This window comes from Paroedura picta, chromosome 11 (genome assembly GCF_049243985.1).
Source record: "Paroedura picta isolate Pp20150507F chromosome 11, Ppicta_v3.0, whole genome shotgun sequence".
Classification (NCBI taxonomy): Eukaryota; Metazoa; Chordata; class Lepidosauria; order Squamata; family Gekkonidae; genus Paroedura; species Paroedura picta.
Genome location: NC_135379.1, coordinates 13252968 through 13268957, shown reverse-complemented (window position 1 = coordinate 13268957; position 15990 = coordinate 13252968). Strand labels below are relative to the sequence as shown.

Below are 15990 nucleotides of genomic sequence, written 5' to 3'. Positions count from 1 at the left end.
CCTCTGTCTGACTAGTACTAGCCTGCCTGAAATAAATAAATGGCTGATAGGAGCACCAACTGTTACCAGCCTCATAGCTAGGGCTGGATCCCCCATGTCCAGAAGCAGTCTACCTCAGTCTGACAAGTATCAGTCTGCCTTACAAGGTCGTTTTGCAAACATCCCAGGGGGATCAGGTATGTGAACTGCTTTGAGCAGCGAAAAGTCGATCTAAAAATTCAGTGTCGACAGAAACTCTAGAGGAGCGCGGTTATTCCCCTCCCCTCGTCATTTTGCCGACAACATCAGGCGCGCGGCGGGAAATGAACCCGCTCTCGGTCTGAGCCCGCCCGGTGAGTCCCTCCTCCGCGTGAACCAGGAAACAGGCGCGCTCAGGAAGATTGGCCCTTACGGCAGTCCGTACGGCACACCGGCGGCGTCACTGGGCGCATGCGCGCAAGCGTCCTTTCCCGTGTCCCGATCATGGCGGCTCCCATGGGGCGGGTGCCGCCGCTGCTCCAAGGCCGGGGGTTGCTCCTTCCCCGCCGGGTTAGGGCGAAGCTGCGGGCGACGGAGGCGCGCTGCACTTCGACGGAGGCTGCCGCGGCGGCATGGAAGGAGCCACAAGCCCTGGCTGGCGAAGAGGCGTCGGGTAAGCCCTTCGGCCCCAGCCGCGCCGCCCGCTCCTCGCTGCCTCCTTGCTGCTGGAGGCTGGGCGGCCTCCAGGCCCGGGGGCGGGAAGGGAGCCACGAAGACTGCCGGGTTTCTTGAGGCTGTGCTCACACGTGTACTGCTAGGGCTTACCTTTGGTTTTTATACCGCCCAGAGCTGTAAAGAATGGCGGTATAAAAGTATAAATAAATAAAAATGAATAAATGACTTAGTATATGTGTGTAGAGCCTCTTGTGGCGCAGAGTGGTACGGCAGCAGACATGCAGTCTAAAGCTCTGCCCATGAGGCTGGGAATTCAATCTAAGCAGCCGGCTCAAGGTTGACTCAGCCTTCCATCCTTCCGAGGTCGGTCAAATGAGTACCCAGCTTGCTGGGGAAGGCACTGGCAAACCACCCCATATTGAGTCTGCCATGAAAACGCTGGAGGGCGTCACCCCAAGGGTCAGACATGATCCGGTGCTTGCCTTTACCTTTACTTATATGTGTGTACGGATGCCAAGCTGTGAACACAAATCATACATTGGGCTATTTTAAGTACAGCAAGACCCCCCCCCCTTCTCTCTCATCCAGCCGTCAAAATGAGTGCCCGAAAGAAGACATTCAGTCAAGTGCTGGCAGAAAGACTAGAACAAGCTCAACGGACAGTGTTGATTGACTGCCCATCCAAAGTAAATGAGAAGAAATTTCTTAAATACTTGTCACCTCATGGAAAGATCCAGAATCACTTCTTTTATGAAAGTCGTGTAAGTACCTGGAGCATGGGCCATTGAAATCGAAACGGCAACAAGTATGATTCCTGTCTCCTCTGTTCTCCCTAGAGTAGTGTGACACTGAAGGTAGTTTTTGCCTAATTTGTTTGCTGAGTGGCTAAAGGGAAACTGGATCAGTACAATTAATTTATCACTTTACTTGCTTCTCTGTATCACAGTGTAATTCCATAGCAGATCTGTTAGGCTGTTCTCCTTGTGGCAAATGCTGTGGACCTTTTCTATGTTGCTATAAACAGATTAGGTAACTGTAAAGCTATATCATTCTCATCCTTAACGACAGTCACTCCAGGGCTGTCTTAACTCTGCTGTAATTTCTGGCTTATTTCTTCATTACGGCCTACATTTTCAAAATGAAACTCAGGAGTATTTGGAGAGTGTGATCTGCTGTTTCAGTGACAGACTGTGATTGCATGGTGCATTCCTTGATACAAACACTAGTTTAATTCTTATTAGGTAGACCATTTTTGCCCAAAATGACATGACTGTTTAACAGCTAATTTGTCCCGCTAAAGAGTACTATTATTATTTGGAATTCTATATTGACTGTAACCTTTATTTGACAAAACCAATGGGAATCTGTTCCACATAATTTGTTTCTGGTAAGGCCTTGGAGGAGGAACATGTCTCATGGCTTAAGTGCCACTCAGTGCTTAATACCCATTCAGGGCAGCTATCCCGACCCTGGCTGCCTCCTCCTCCAACTGGCTTGCCTGTCCAGCAGTCAGCCAATTGCCTTTCATCCCCCACCCCTGACCACCCCCTCCTCCTTCCACTTCCCTCCAAGGCTGAGAGGCTGCAGATCCCTGCTGCATGAGAGCTGCCCCTGCCAATGAGTTCCCTTCCCCGGGGGCCTCCAGCCTGCAGCCTTTCCAGGTCCTAGTGGGAGGGAGAGGCCATCCACATTTCTTCCATCCCCTCCCCCCCCCCCATCTAGCACCCATTGTATTCCAGCCAGTTTGGTGTAGTGGTTAGGAGTGCGGACTTCTAATCTGGCATGCCAGGTTCGATTCTGCGCTCCCCCACATGCAACCAGCTGGGTGACCTTGGGCTCACTACAGCACTGATAAAGCTATTCTGACCGAGCAGTGATATCAGCGCTCTCTCAGCCTCATCCATCCCACAGGGTGTCTGTTGTGGGGAGAGGAAAGGGAAGGCGAATGGAAGCCGCTTTGAGCCTCCTTCGGGTAGGGAAAAGCGACATATAAGAACCAACTCTTCTTCTTCTGACATATTTTCACAGTTTCTCTGTATATGTGAAGATCTTCTGCATTATCTATTGGAATGTGCACTTTACACAGATCCAAGGAGGATCTGAATAAAGTATTCCAGGGGCATTTTCTTTAGCTCATGATAAATCAAGGCATTTGCCTTCTGACATGGATTCGTTGCCTGTCACGGGTGCCCCCTTTACATTGGCCACAAGAAAAATTCGAGCCGGTCTTGTAGCAAATACTGTGGACCTTCTAAACAGCTGATGAGCAGAGTAGATGGGTTAAATGTAATGTTTATTCTGTTTAGTTGATAACCATGATAGATCTGTATTTGTTTTGAACTTCTCTTGTAGCAAATACTGTGGACCTTCTAAACAGCTGATGAGCAGAGTAGATGGGTTAAATGTAATGTTTATTCTGTTTAGTTGATAACCATGATAGATCTGTATTTGTTTTGATCTTCTCTACTGTATTGTACAATTTGACTATGTATTTGATCTTGCAATAAAGTTTGCTTGCTTGCTGTCAGACATCTGCAAGCAACTTTGAGATTCTCCTGCTCGACATTAAATTCACCAAAATCTTGTCTAAATATTACAAATTTTCTGTGAAGGGGATTTTGTCAGACACCCTCCTGAACAACATACAGTCACTTTACTATAGTGTGAATATACTTGGGACACTTCAGGTCACAATTCCAGCTACCCCCGGGCACTTCCTGGGTTATCTTGGGCAAGTCATGATCCCTTATTCTCAGTTAATTGAGGCCTGTTTTAAACGTGGCACTGGCAGGCAATATGGAATTCTCTTTGTACATCCCCCCACGTCTCATTTAGACACTGCTGTGCCTGTGGTGTGCAACTTTCAGCAAGGTTGTGCATCTCTGGCATGCTAAGGTCACAAAAAGTAGCTGAAAGGTTAGCTTGAATGTGATCCTGAGCACTGGGAGGCCTGCATGGAAAACATCTTACCCCAACCATGCAGAACTGTTTTGAGACAACTGGGTAAAATACCATGCTTGAGATCTTTGGTGGGTGGGATACAACATAAAATCAGGGGGGAGAAATAATTCCTGCCTCATGCTGACCATTAAAAATAAAAACCTAACTTAAGCATTCTCTGTTTTCAGTTTAAATCTGTTGAGCTGCATATGCAACACATTTATTTTTCTGTTACTTTTTTCATCTTGCTTCAGGGCACGTATGCCGTTGTGGAGTTTTCTCAGAAGGACAGCATAGCATCACTGCAGGATGCCACTAGCACCCCGCAGTTTAAGGATGAGTGTCCCGTGCCGTTTAAATCTAGAATTTTTACATTAACATTGAAAAACCCACCTGGCCAGGCTTCTGAACAGATGCCAGTTCATCTTCATAAGTTGTCCACTGTTCCTTTGGAAGTACTGATCAAGAAATTATGTACTGCTGATAGTGTAAGTTCATGGTTACATGTTCTTAAAAGAAAACAAACAACATTAGTTTTGTGCTCATCTGTAAGAAAACTGACTTAAAGGAGCAGTAACGAACTGTTGTGATTTAAAAAATGGTAAAATGTATTTCCTAACATTAAGTGTACATAGTAAATAAAATCTATTCATATACTTTAGAAAATGACAGTAGCAGTGCCTGTTAATCCAGTGCATCTATGAACAGTGGGATTGGACTCTCCTTCCTTTATAAGTAGGGCAGAGAAAGTTTTCTCTCACAGTTGATGAAACAGATGGAAGTTAATTTTTACATGATTGTAGTAGCTACGAAGGGGTATAGGGCATACAGACTGCTAAATCCAGAAATGTAACGCTTCGGCCACCTGAATAGGTCTGTGTTGCTTAATACAATCAAGGAAAGAATGACATGTTCAGAAATCTGAATTTGAACAGTGGCTTTCCAACCTCCTTGCTTTACGAAACCATTTCCACACCAATGAATCTGTCAAGAAATACTTCTTCATTCCATAGATGGAGAATTCAGATGGTGCAGTGGAGATGTAACTCTTCAGATTAAAAAGGGCTATGTTATAGCTATATGTTCTTGCTCAGGATGGTGCACATACAGTAGTCACACGGTTCTTTTGGTCAATGCAGATGTGACCTGTAGAGTACTGCTGTTACAAACTAACTTTTCCAGCTGTTTTCCCCGTGATGGTATAGATTTGGAAATGAAAGATGCTAAGACCTTTATTCTCACTGTTCTCTGTGCTGCCAGTTCTTGTTTTTGCAACTTGTCAAAGTACAGTTACTTGCTTCATGAGGAAGATCAAAGTATTTACATTCCTAGGATTCTGGTCTGAAGCACAAGTAACTGCTGTTTTGTTTCCTCCCCTCCTGTCCAGGTGAGTGACCAGCTGCACATGCTCACAGAGGCGTATCAGCTGACGGAAGAAAACACAAAACTCCGGTTTCTGACTTGTTCTCTGGTTCAAGACATTGCAGGTGCCTATTTCCCAGACTGCACTGTGAAACCCTTTGGCTCTTCTGTGAACACTTTTGGTAAACTGGGTTGTGATTTAGACATGTTTATGGACCTTGATGAATTTGGGAGAAGCAGTACCAGAAAGGTAAGGTCTTTCTCCAGCTGTGTCCCTATAACTTTATTTATTTATTTTATTTATTTATTTAGATTTATATACCGCCCTCCCCGAAGGCTCAGGGCTTAAGCTGTGGAATGAGTTACAGGCATAATTTAGAAGCGGCTGAGTCCTACAGGGGTGGCCAAACTGTGGATTTCCAGATGTCCATGGACTACAATGCCCATAAGCCCGTGCCAGCATGGTACTAGCAGGGGTCATGGGAATTGTAGTCCATGGACATCTGGAGAGCCACAGTTTGGCCACCCATAGGGTGACTGGGATATATTGCTTCTCTAGATCAGTGCATCTCTTTTCCCCACCCTTCCCTCCCTCCCTCCCTCCCTCCCTCCCTCCCTCCGTTAACCCACTTTCTCCGCCTCTTATTTATTGAAATTATAGTCAGCCTCCCACTGTGGACAGGCTCAGGTTGGTTTACGGCATATTTAAATTCTGACTAAAATACAATAAAAACAGTAAAAGCAATAAATATCCTGGAGTGCTCTGATTATCCCACTGCTCAGCCATTTGTTCAGTGGTGGAATTATCTGAAAAGGGAAAGAGGGGGGTCCGTATGATCATATTTACTTGTTCTGACCTCAACCGTAAGCCCGGTGGAATAGCACCACTTTACAGACCCTGGGAAACTTAAGTTGTGCCGTTAGGTCCCAGGTCTCGTATGGCAACTGATTCCACCCAGCTGAAGCCATGACCGAAAAAGCCCTGGCTCTGGCCAAGGAAACACCAACATGCGTGTTAGAGAATCGCCATTTTCTTCTGGGGGCATGCTGGGAAAGGAGGTCCCTCCCATTCTGTGGATATCAGGGTTTTTCAACATTAGGCTACATTTTATTTGTAATCATGTCAAACAGTTATATACCTAGAGCTTGCAGGGTGTGGCAGATTAGTCCTAAACTCCACCGGGGGTACCGTAAGAGCCCATTCATGCTTAAAGCCGGGGTTTTGCTGACAATTCCATCTTGCTTCAGGTTTTCATCCTACTGCTTTGGAAGTTTTCTTTGTCCTTAAGACTTGCATTTGGGGATGCTGACAAGTCCCGGGGCAAACGCTGGCAGGGGCTCATGGGAATTGTAGTCCATGAACATCTGGAGGACTACAGGTTGATTACCCCTGTGCTACAGGACTTAATTTTATTCCTGAAAATAACAACCTACCCATGTCCTTCTTGTGTTAGAAAACAGGTGCCTTTAATCTGCATTATCAAATGAAGAGAGTGCCTTCTGTCCGGGTTGCAGCACAGAAAATTCTTTATGTGATCGGGGAGTTCATTGACAACTTTGGCCCTGGGTGTGTTGGTGTTCAAAAGATCCTTAACGCTCGCTGTCCATTGTTGAGGTTTTCCCATCAGCCTTCAGGATTTCAGTGTGATTTGACAGCTCACAACAGGTACGTTTTTTGAAAAGATGTTATGTTTTTATCCCATTTCTTTAAATCCCATATCTTTCCCTTCCTCCGAGGAATTAAGGGCTGTGTAAATGGAAGTTATAAGAGCCTCTTGTGGTAAGGCAGCAGGGTGGTAAGGCAGCAGACATGCTGTCTGAAGTTCTGCCCATGAGGCTGGGCGTTCGATCCCAGCAGCTGGCTCAAGGTTGACTCAGCCTTCCATCCTTCCGAGGTCAGTAAAATGAGTACCCAGCTTGCTGGGGGGTAAACGGTAATGACTGGGGAAGGCACTGGCAAACCACCCCGTATTGAGTCTGCCATGAAAACGCTGGAGGGCGTCACCCCAAGGGTCAGACATGACATGACCCAGTGCTTGCACAGGGGATACCTTTACCTTTATTGTTTTTATATTTGACTATGTTATATATTAATTCATTGTATGTAAACTAGCATGTATGTATGTATGTATGTATGTATGTATGTATGTATGTATGTATGTAGTATGTAAACTAGGAAGGCACTAGCAAACCACCCCATATTGAGCCTGCCAAGAAAACGCTAGAGGGCATCACCCCAAGAGTCAGACATGACCCGGTGCTTGCACAGGGGATGCCTTTACCTTTACCTAAATGGAAGTTACCACCATGTCGTCCTCTTGCCAACATATCTGGGCATGGTCCTTTTGAAATAGGAGGCTTGTCTAAATTGCAGGCACCTGAAGGTAAACGCCCCCCCCCCTCCGGGTTTGCAATAATGTTCATTAAAAAAGAATAAAGAAAGCCAGCTAGCCGGCAGCTTCTCAGAGAAGAGGCAAATCCAGAGGGAAATAAATTCCAGAGGGAAACAAAGAGAAACAATGCATCTTGGGAGGAAAGTTTCGCAACCGGAAGCATTTGAACGGACTCCCTGACCAATAGGAAGCTCGGAGGCTCAGCAGCTTTTAGGTCGGGGAAAGGCAGACAGCTGCACATTTTAGGCATGCGATTTTAAAATTTATCGAGGGTTAAAAGCACTCCAGGAAATCGCGAAGGAAAGGTAGGGTCACTCCGGATCAATCATGTCTGTTGCAGAGGGAATATTTAAATCACCCCAATTCAAAACGGAAATCGCATTCTGTGTAGATGGCAGGGACTGAATCCACCTGGAATTGCAATAAAAGCTCCATGCAGCTTACACCCAGGTGTGATTCTGTGAATGCCGATGACTCCACCAGCCATGGTCAGTTGGGGGACATAACACTGGATATGGAACCTTAAATATGATTTGGTGTAATGCATGGATTCAGGGACCCTGGCTTGTGGCCTGGGACCCCTTGACTTCAGTACAGTCTGGGAAACTAACTGGTCTCCATGGGGCAAGTGGGGAAGAGTGAAAGAAGTGGAATGGGCATTTGTTGAGGCGAACCAGGATTTGGACGAAACTAACCAAAGTTTTATAATAAACAGTGGTTTTGTTTTGATTTATAACCCAAGCTTGGTTTGCCAGTCATTCAGTGCAGCTCGAGCTAAATATACACATGAGCAGTCACGCTGGATTATGATAGTTGTTGTTCACTAATGTGGCCAGTAGGGGGAGCAGGATTCTTAAGAATAGGTCTTTTTTCCCCCTATCCTCACATCTTACTGATTTTTTAAAAGGTTCATATTCCGTTATCTGTGTATGGGGAGTTACCAAGACTGTATACAGATTCCTATAGTTTTTTCCTGTATACAGATCCCTACAGTTTCCTCCAGTTGAGTTATAGAGCTAAACGTACTGTGAAAATCAAGAACCTTCCTCTTTTGTTGGGTATCTGCTACATTAGCAACAGTAACTTCTGTGTATTGGGACAAAATTGCAGTTTGGCTGTCTGCAGCAGTGTCTTACCAGCCACGTTTGGTCCCTCTTTTGACCCATGGCTAAAGCATTCTGTCCTAATGCTACTGTCTTGGTGCCTATCCTTATCTTAAAGCATTTCTGTACCACTGTCCCATCAATTCAAAGCCCTGTAGTCCAGCCCTGTAGGGGGTTCAAGAGTTTTAATTCTATCTCTCATACCAAAGGCCTCCAGGCTAGCCAACTCGAACCAAAATCTTTAAAAACTAATATGATCAAATGGCAAATCAGTCGAGTAGTAATTAATTCTGGATTAGCGATCAGAGGCAGAAGATTTTCAGAAATATGTATCTGCAAAGGCCAAGAAATATACCACCCACTGGCACCTGCAAAAGTAATACTTTACAACCTTTTTGAAAATTCCAGGATGGCTTATATTTTCAGACCCTCCAGATGAGGCCATCCCTGATAGAGCCCTGTGCCCTGAGGCTGCGGATCTGTCAGAGCTAGTGAGGCCTTTTGCAGTCCGTTCTCTCCTTCCGCTTCAATCCCTCGTGGAGCCATCTTTCTCCTCCAGGCCCCCTCTCTGCTGTAAAGTACAGACCATTTTTTTTTTTTACCTCTGTTCCTCTTCCTGGCTCTGCTCTCATTTCCTGGTTGGATCCTTGTGACCTTGCTACAGAAAAAGTGCCCAATCCAGTGCATTCCCTCACAGGAGCTTCTTGACTGCCGCCCCAGTTGGAGCAGTCCCAAGAGCGGGCGGCTACATTCTGTGACTTCCCATCATTTTCCTCCTCTGCTGTGTTGAAGGAACCAGCGACACTGCTGGGCATTCAGACCGTGACTGGCATGTGGGCTCTTGTGGGGGGGGGGGCGCTGGGGTGTCCAAGTGTTAAGCTGGAAATATTTCTTGTTATACCTGTTCTCACAGTCATTCTCAGTAGCACTGATCCTTCCTGCTTTTGACTCTCTCTGTTCCAACAGAATTGCCATGCGAAGTTCTGAACTTCTTTATACGTACGGCAGCCTTGATCCACGTGTGAGAGCTCTTGTGTTCAGTGTGCGGTGCTGGGCGAGGGCCCATGGACTGACCAGCAGCATTCCCGGCGCGTGGATTACAAATTTCTCCCTAACGATGATGGCTCTGTTTTTTCTGCAAAGGAAAGATCCTGCCATCATTCCAACCTTGAATCACCTGAAGGAGTTGGCTGGTAAGCAGCAGGGTGGTTTTGTACGTGCGGGCGAGTGGCTCTCGATGAACTCGAAAGGCTCCTTCTCATCCGATGTTACCTTCTTGGCTGTAGCTACTGGGCCCTGAAATATGAGACCCTCACTCAGTTACGTGCATGGAATGTGTCCCTGGCACTCCCTGATACTTTGAAATCAGGATCTGAAGTCTTCCTCAGAATGCCTTTGCCCTTCTTTTAGCCAGTTTGTTGTAGTGGTTAGGAATGCGGACTTCTAATCTGGCATGCCCGGTTTGGTTCTGTGCTCCCCCACATGCAGCCAGCTGGGTGACCTTGGGCTCCCCATGGCACTGATAAAACTGTTCTGACCGAGCAGTGATTTCAGGGCTCTCTCAGCCTCACCCACCCCACAGGGGGTCTGTTGTGGGGAGAGGAAAGGGAAGGCGACTGTAAGCCACTTTGAGCCTCCTTCGGGTAGGGAAAAGCGGCATATAAGAACCAACTCTTCTTCTTCTTACACACGTCCACCTTTGATATGTGGATTGTAACTGGGGAGGGGGTTGGTCCATCCCAAATTAAAGAATGTAAAAGTAGGAATCTGCCCATATCTTAATTCAAGGGCAGTTTTGTCGACCAAAAGGAAAGCTCATTTTAGAACACTTTTACATGTTACAGTAATGCTTGGGAGTTGGTGCAGCGCTGCAGTGAAGAGAACGGGTTCCCAGCCCAGATGAGGAGTTTCTGGTTCAAAGCCCTGCACACATTGGTGACCCCAGGCAAACTGCTACCCTCTTGTCCGCAGTCACTGTCTGGAATACATAGGTGGCGATCCTGGTTTACCATAAAGCTTGCAAGAAAGTCTGGACACTTGGAATTTGCTACATAAATGGTGATTAGTGTAAAGCGTTGGCATACTTTGCTTATAATTTGCATAACTGTGTTAGGCACAGCCAGAATTTCACTCATACTGCCTGTTCCCCACGATTTTTGGCTTTCATGTCTGTGTTCAATGTTCAAACAGTGCCCAGCATGCAAGAAGTGGCGGAGATGCACAAAAGGGAAGGGGCTGGTCCATTTCTACCTCTGGATATTTTGCTTCTGTTTGCCTTTTCTTTCTTTTCTTTTTTGGCCTGCCCTAGCTGACTTGCTAACAGTGTCAAATTCATTCCTGCCAACCTGAGGACTAGAAACAGGGATGATGACCAGATCAAAACCCTTTTCCGAATGGCCTTGAAGTAGTACAGCGTCTAGTGATTGGCGCTCTGCATTGTCCAGATTGATAGAATGACGATTGTTCTGGACTTGGGGCGTGTGTGACAAGCGTCCCTTATGGGAAACAAAGTCTTAAGCATTTGCTGGCAGGGGGTCATGGGAATTGTAGTCCACGGACATCCGGAGGGGCACAGTTTGACTACCCCTGGTCTTAAGGAACAACAACAAATAATTTACTGTTTCAGGATCAATAACATGCTTCTGATCGCTGCACCCTCTTGCTGTGGGCAAAGCGTGCCACTTGGATAGCAATGCCCTCGCTGTTAAATCCTCCACATTTAAAGTACAATTGCTGCCCATTGAAAGGGCTGGCCAGTCTGAACTCACAAAGGTCATGTGTTGTTTTTATCATTGGACCCAAACATTGACAGCAGCATTGAAGCCTGTACCCTTCATTTGCATTTCAAAGCAGAGCAGGTGTTTGGCGGTGTTGACAGCGATTAGAAAAGGAGTGCATTTAAAAGCCGGGAGCACAGTCCTTTCCCCTCTGGGCACATCTGCAGCTTCACTGTTTGAATTCTATTAATAACTGAAATGCTTGTCATTATCTTTGTAATCTATCACACAAATGTATCCTGGATCCTTCATCCAGTAAAATATGCTTATCTAAACTGGTTTTCTCCATATAATCTCATTACGTTTAACTTGTAAAATTGTGCCGTGCTCAACTGGGGTCATTCCAGCCAGCTTGTTTTTGTTCTAGATCTACAAGATAAGCAGGTGATTGAGGGTCACGACTGCACGTTTGTTAGCGACTTGAACAAAATTAAGCCCACAGGAAACACACAGAGTTTGGGTAAGGAGCTTAGCTGTCAACATTTTCAACAGTCAAATATTAACTGTGGCCTCTTCCCTTCTTCGTGTGACGTTCTTTTTGTCTTTCAGATGTGCTGCTGGGTGACTTCTTTGAATACTTTGGGAATTTCCCTTTCAATAAGTATTCGCTAAACATTCGTGAGGTAAAAATATTTGACTGTTCTGTCTCTGCTGGTAACTCTTCAAAGTGTGGTCAGACATCTAGAATTTTGAAGCAATATCAGATTTGACATTTGTGACCCCACCTGTTTTGGGCGGGAAATCCCTTTTGACGTTACTTGGTAGCACACTATGTTCAGGGCTGTGATGCTCTGTAATCTTGGTGCTTGGGGGGCAACAGGGAGGGCTTCTGGAGTTCTGGCCCCACTGATGGACCTCCTGATAACACCTAAGATTTGGCCTCTGTGTGACACAGCATGTTGGACTGGATTGGCCATTGGCCTTGTCCAAGATGGCCAGCGTGGCGTAGTGGTTAAGAGTGGCCAGTTCTAATCTGGCGAGTGGGTTTGATTCCCTGCTCCTCCATATGCAGCCAGCTGGGTGACCTTCAGCTAATCCTGATAGTTACAGTCCTGGTAGTGCTGTTCTAACAGAGCGGTCCTGTCAGAGCTCTCTCAGCCCTCTCTCAGGGTGGGAAGGGGCCCTGGGTGGGCATGTCCACAGCTCTGTTTCCCAACCACATTCTGCACAATCGTGCCATTTATGGGGTTTCTCAAAGCCTGAAAAATGTTTCAGAGGTTTCCCAACAGTAAAAAAAAGCTGAGAACAGCTGCTCTAAGGCTTCTTGGTAGATAATCTTTTCTCTTTCTGTGTAGCAATTGCTAGAAGTCTGCTTAAAACAATGAGTTTACAGCAGCATATCCGCTCTGAGTCGTTGCATCCTACAAGGTCTCAGGTGAATGTTAAAAGTAGTTCTCCTTTGAAATCTGCAGGGGAAGGAGCAAAACAAGCCTGATTCTTCTCCGCTGCATATACAGAATCCCTTTGAGCAGAACCTCAACATCAGCAGGAACGTCAACACGACGCAACTTGAACGGTTTGTCAGTCTGGCCAGAGAGAGCGCCTGGCTTCTGGAACAGACCAAGCGTTCTTCCTCCAGCAGTGACCAGCCCTGGGGCATGGCAGCCATTCTTCCAGCGGCGACTGCAAAAAATGCCACCAAGGGTGTGAGGAGGAAGAAGGGCACCACCAGCGAAAGAATCAGAAACTTGCTGGACTTCTTAAAGACAGATAGCAATGGGGGAAAGACCTTCAGTACATGGGCACGGTAGCTGCCGAAACATCCTCAGAACTCACCAAAGCGTCTGGCCTCAGCATCACTTGAACGTCACTGCTGCAGGGCGTGGAATTGTGGGAAAGCACAGCCTTCAGGTGTTCTGCAGTTGGACGGGCAAAGGTGTCAAGTCCCTGGACTTCTATGTGGAAAACGGCCAGTTTGTTTTCCGGGTACCTTTATAAGATACAGGCCACAGAGGAAGAAACAATGGAACTGAGAAGGAGCCTTTGGGGTTATGAAAGGAGGCAGGGAGAAAAACAAACCATCTAGCCGTCTCTTTCCAGGGAAACATGCGCCCCGCCAAACGGCCGACGCAGTGCACTGCAAACCAGTTTTGATCAAACCCCTTGTAACCAGTTTTGTAACTAATTTCCATGCCCGTCAGTGGCGGAAGACAAAATAAAATTACACCGAACTCCGTGGTTGCAATGTTGTATCACTGTCCTGGAATAGGAAACGCAACAGTGGCGGTTGTTTGTCCTTTCAGAATGAAATGTTGTGTCTTTTTAGTTGCACGTCATAGAAAGATAAAAGGCTCTCTAAAGGGGCTAAGATCTAGCTGATTTTTTGAGGTTCTTAACTGGATTGTGATACTTGGATGATCTAGGCAGCGGCTGTCATAGAACTTGGGCCCTAATAAACATTCCCCGCAAATTTCAGGGTTGGGTTAACTCGGTTCAAACTATGGCCGACTTCTTCCTGCGAGTTGGAAATCTCTTTCATTAAATTACGTACTTGATGGTCATTGTGCGGCAGAGTCCCCGTCTAGGAAAGGCCTCCCCGTGGATCTCAGCGTCCCAAGCAGGCACGTCAGTGTTTTCATCCTAAGCTGACCAAATTGCAAGAGCCAGTATTGCTAAGTTTCTGGGAGATGCTAGTTCCCGCTTGGTGGAATGAGCTTCCCGGGGAAATCAGGGCCCTGATGGAGCTTGCAGAGTTCCACAGGGCCCGCATAATGGAGCTCTTCCACCAGGCCCACGATTGAGGGCAGTGGAAAAAACTATTAAAACATCTGATTAGGGCCTCCCTCATCCTATCCCCTCCTCCCATGGGGCTAAAAGAAGAAGAGTTGATATTTTTACCCAGCTTCTCCCTGCCCAAAGGAGTCTCAAAGCAGCTTCCCTTCCTCTCCCCACCCTGGGAGGTAGATGGGGCTCAAACACCTCTGCCAGGACTGTTCTGTGAGAACAGCTTTATCAAGGCTGTGACAAGCCCCAGGTCACCCAGCTGACTGCAGGTGGAGGAGTGGGGAATCAAACTTGGCTTGCCAGATTAGTAGCTGCCGCTTTTAACCGCTACGCCACACTGGCCAGTGATTTTAATCTATTTTATGCTATTTTATGTTCTATTTTCAAATTTAATGATTTAAGGATGCTTCGGACAGAATTCACGTATCTTGATTTTTATGTTTACCAAGTCTTTGTTGTTCACCTTGAGCAATCTCAAGGTGGCGGCAGAGAAGCCTCTAAATAAATAATAAGTAAATAAAATGAAATCTGTACCGAGCCACCAGCCTCTCAGTCATGCACTTTCGGTCAAGCCTACCCTGCAGAGCTGTTGTGTGGATGAAATGCAGACCTTTGTGGGTTGTTTGGACGCTTTTGGGGGTGGGTTGGGATTTGTTTTAAAAGGCAGTGATGCTATCCTGCTTATTCCCCAGGCATCTTTGCACTGCTGTGTCTACAGGTGGTGTTGGACGGTGGGGCAGAGTTGCCAAAGCTCTTCCCATGTGAAGAGCTGGGAAGAACAAGAAAAATATGGTTGAGGCCAGTCTCCTTGGTCATGACGTGGGATTCAGGAACCCAAAAGTTGAACTGCAAAGCAATAAAAAAATTATTACAAATATATATTTATTCAACAAAGTGCACGGAAACAGTGTATTAAAAACAATACATATCTAAATGCACATGACAGAATAGACCAAATGTGTTTTGACTCCCAGGGGCCTTCCTCAGTGGTCAAATTATTGTGTGAAATCCTCTTTTGTATAAGATCAAAATCGAAAGGCTTGCTGGGTGGCAAAGAAAAATCCTGAAAAAAATAAATGTTTTGAGACCTGTTAGAATGAGCATATATATTTTTAAAGAAATGTCTAATTTAATCTGTTTCTAAATTTATTTTATATATATTTGATTTACATAAACATGGTGGTGACGTACTGTTAGGAGTAGCTCCGACTAATGTTTCCAAAGTATCTGATTTGGAGCCCACCTTCTAAAACATGTATTACCTGAGGCCACCACATGGGAGACCATTCATTGGTCAATGTAGCTAAGTGGCAAGTGAAGAAAGGGATTGGGAGAAGATCAAGCCAGCATGGCCCTGCCCTGGTATGCTAAGGACCCTGAGTTGGTAGCCTCCGAATGGAGAAATGGGCTGGGGCTGCTGTATCCTGATTGGTTGCCCCAGCGTAGTCATAGGCATCACGGTCCGTTCTAAAAATGCACAAAGGCCCCTTAAGCATTGGACAGTGATCCATCTCATTGAGTCTCCCATTTGCCCACAGTGGCCTACCAGGTCTCCTAGTCTTCTACCAGAAGGGTAAATGTTAGTGCACCCCCCCCCCCAGCGGCTGGTATTCAGTGTATGGCCTCTGAGCATCCTACTTTTATTTTGATAGAAACCACCTCAGCTGGTGGCCATTGTCACAAAGCAATGATTTATGTATTCTCTGTAAAAGAGCTTGTTTAGCTTGTTCGTTCTGTATGCTAATCATTTTCACCGGATGGCCCCAAGTTCTTGTATTATGGATGAGGGGAAAGACCTTTCTCTTTCATTTCTCCATACCTTGCATAATAGGAAGCCCTCTCCCTGTCATTTTCTTAACTAAAAAGCTGCTCAGTCTTCAACCCTGCCAAAAAGGGAAGGTGCTCCAACCCCTTCATAATTTTTGACTGCCTGTTCCTGTACGTTTTCTGGCCTATAATATTTTTAGATGGGCTGGCCAGAATTATTCTCTCCTCTTAAGTGCAGCCATGCCACAGATTATATAAAAGAGCGATCATGCTGGTGGTTTTATTATCTCT

The 15990-nt window shown here is 46.1% G+C and overlaps 1 protein-coding gene across 1 annotated transcript; it reads left to right on the top strand.

Annotated features, from left to right (window-relative positions):
• The first annotated feature begins 399 nt into the window (after nt 1-399).
• MTPAP (mitochondrial poly(A) polymerase) lies at nt 400-13379 on the top strand. The gene is made up of 9 exons (XM_077303042.1): nt 400-631; nt 1222-1394; nt 3828-4061; nt 4961-5185; nt 6390-6601; nt 9398-9624; nt 11576-11668; nt 11758-11831; nt 12621-13379. Exons 1-9 carry the CDS (start codon nt 430-432, stop codon nt 12957-12959), a joined length of 1779 nt encoding a protein of 592 aa, XP_077159157.1. The 5' UTR covers nt 400-429; the 3' UTR covers nt 12960-13379.
• The last annotated feature ends 2611 nt before the right edge of the window (nt 13380-15990 follow it).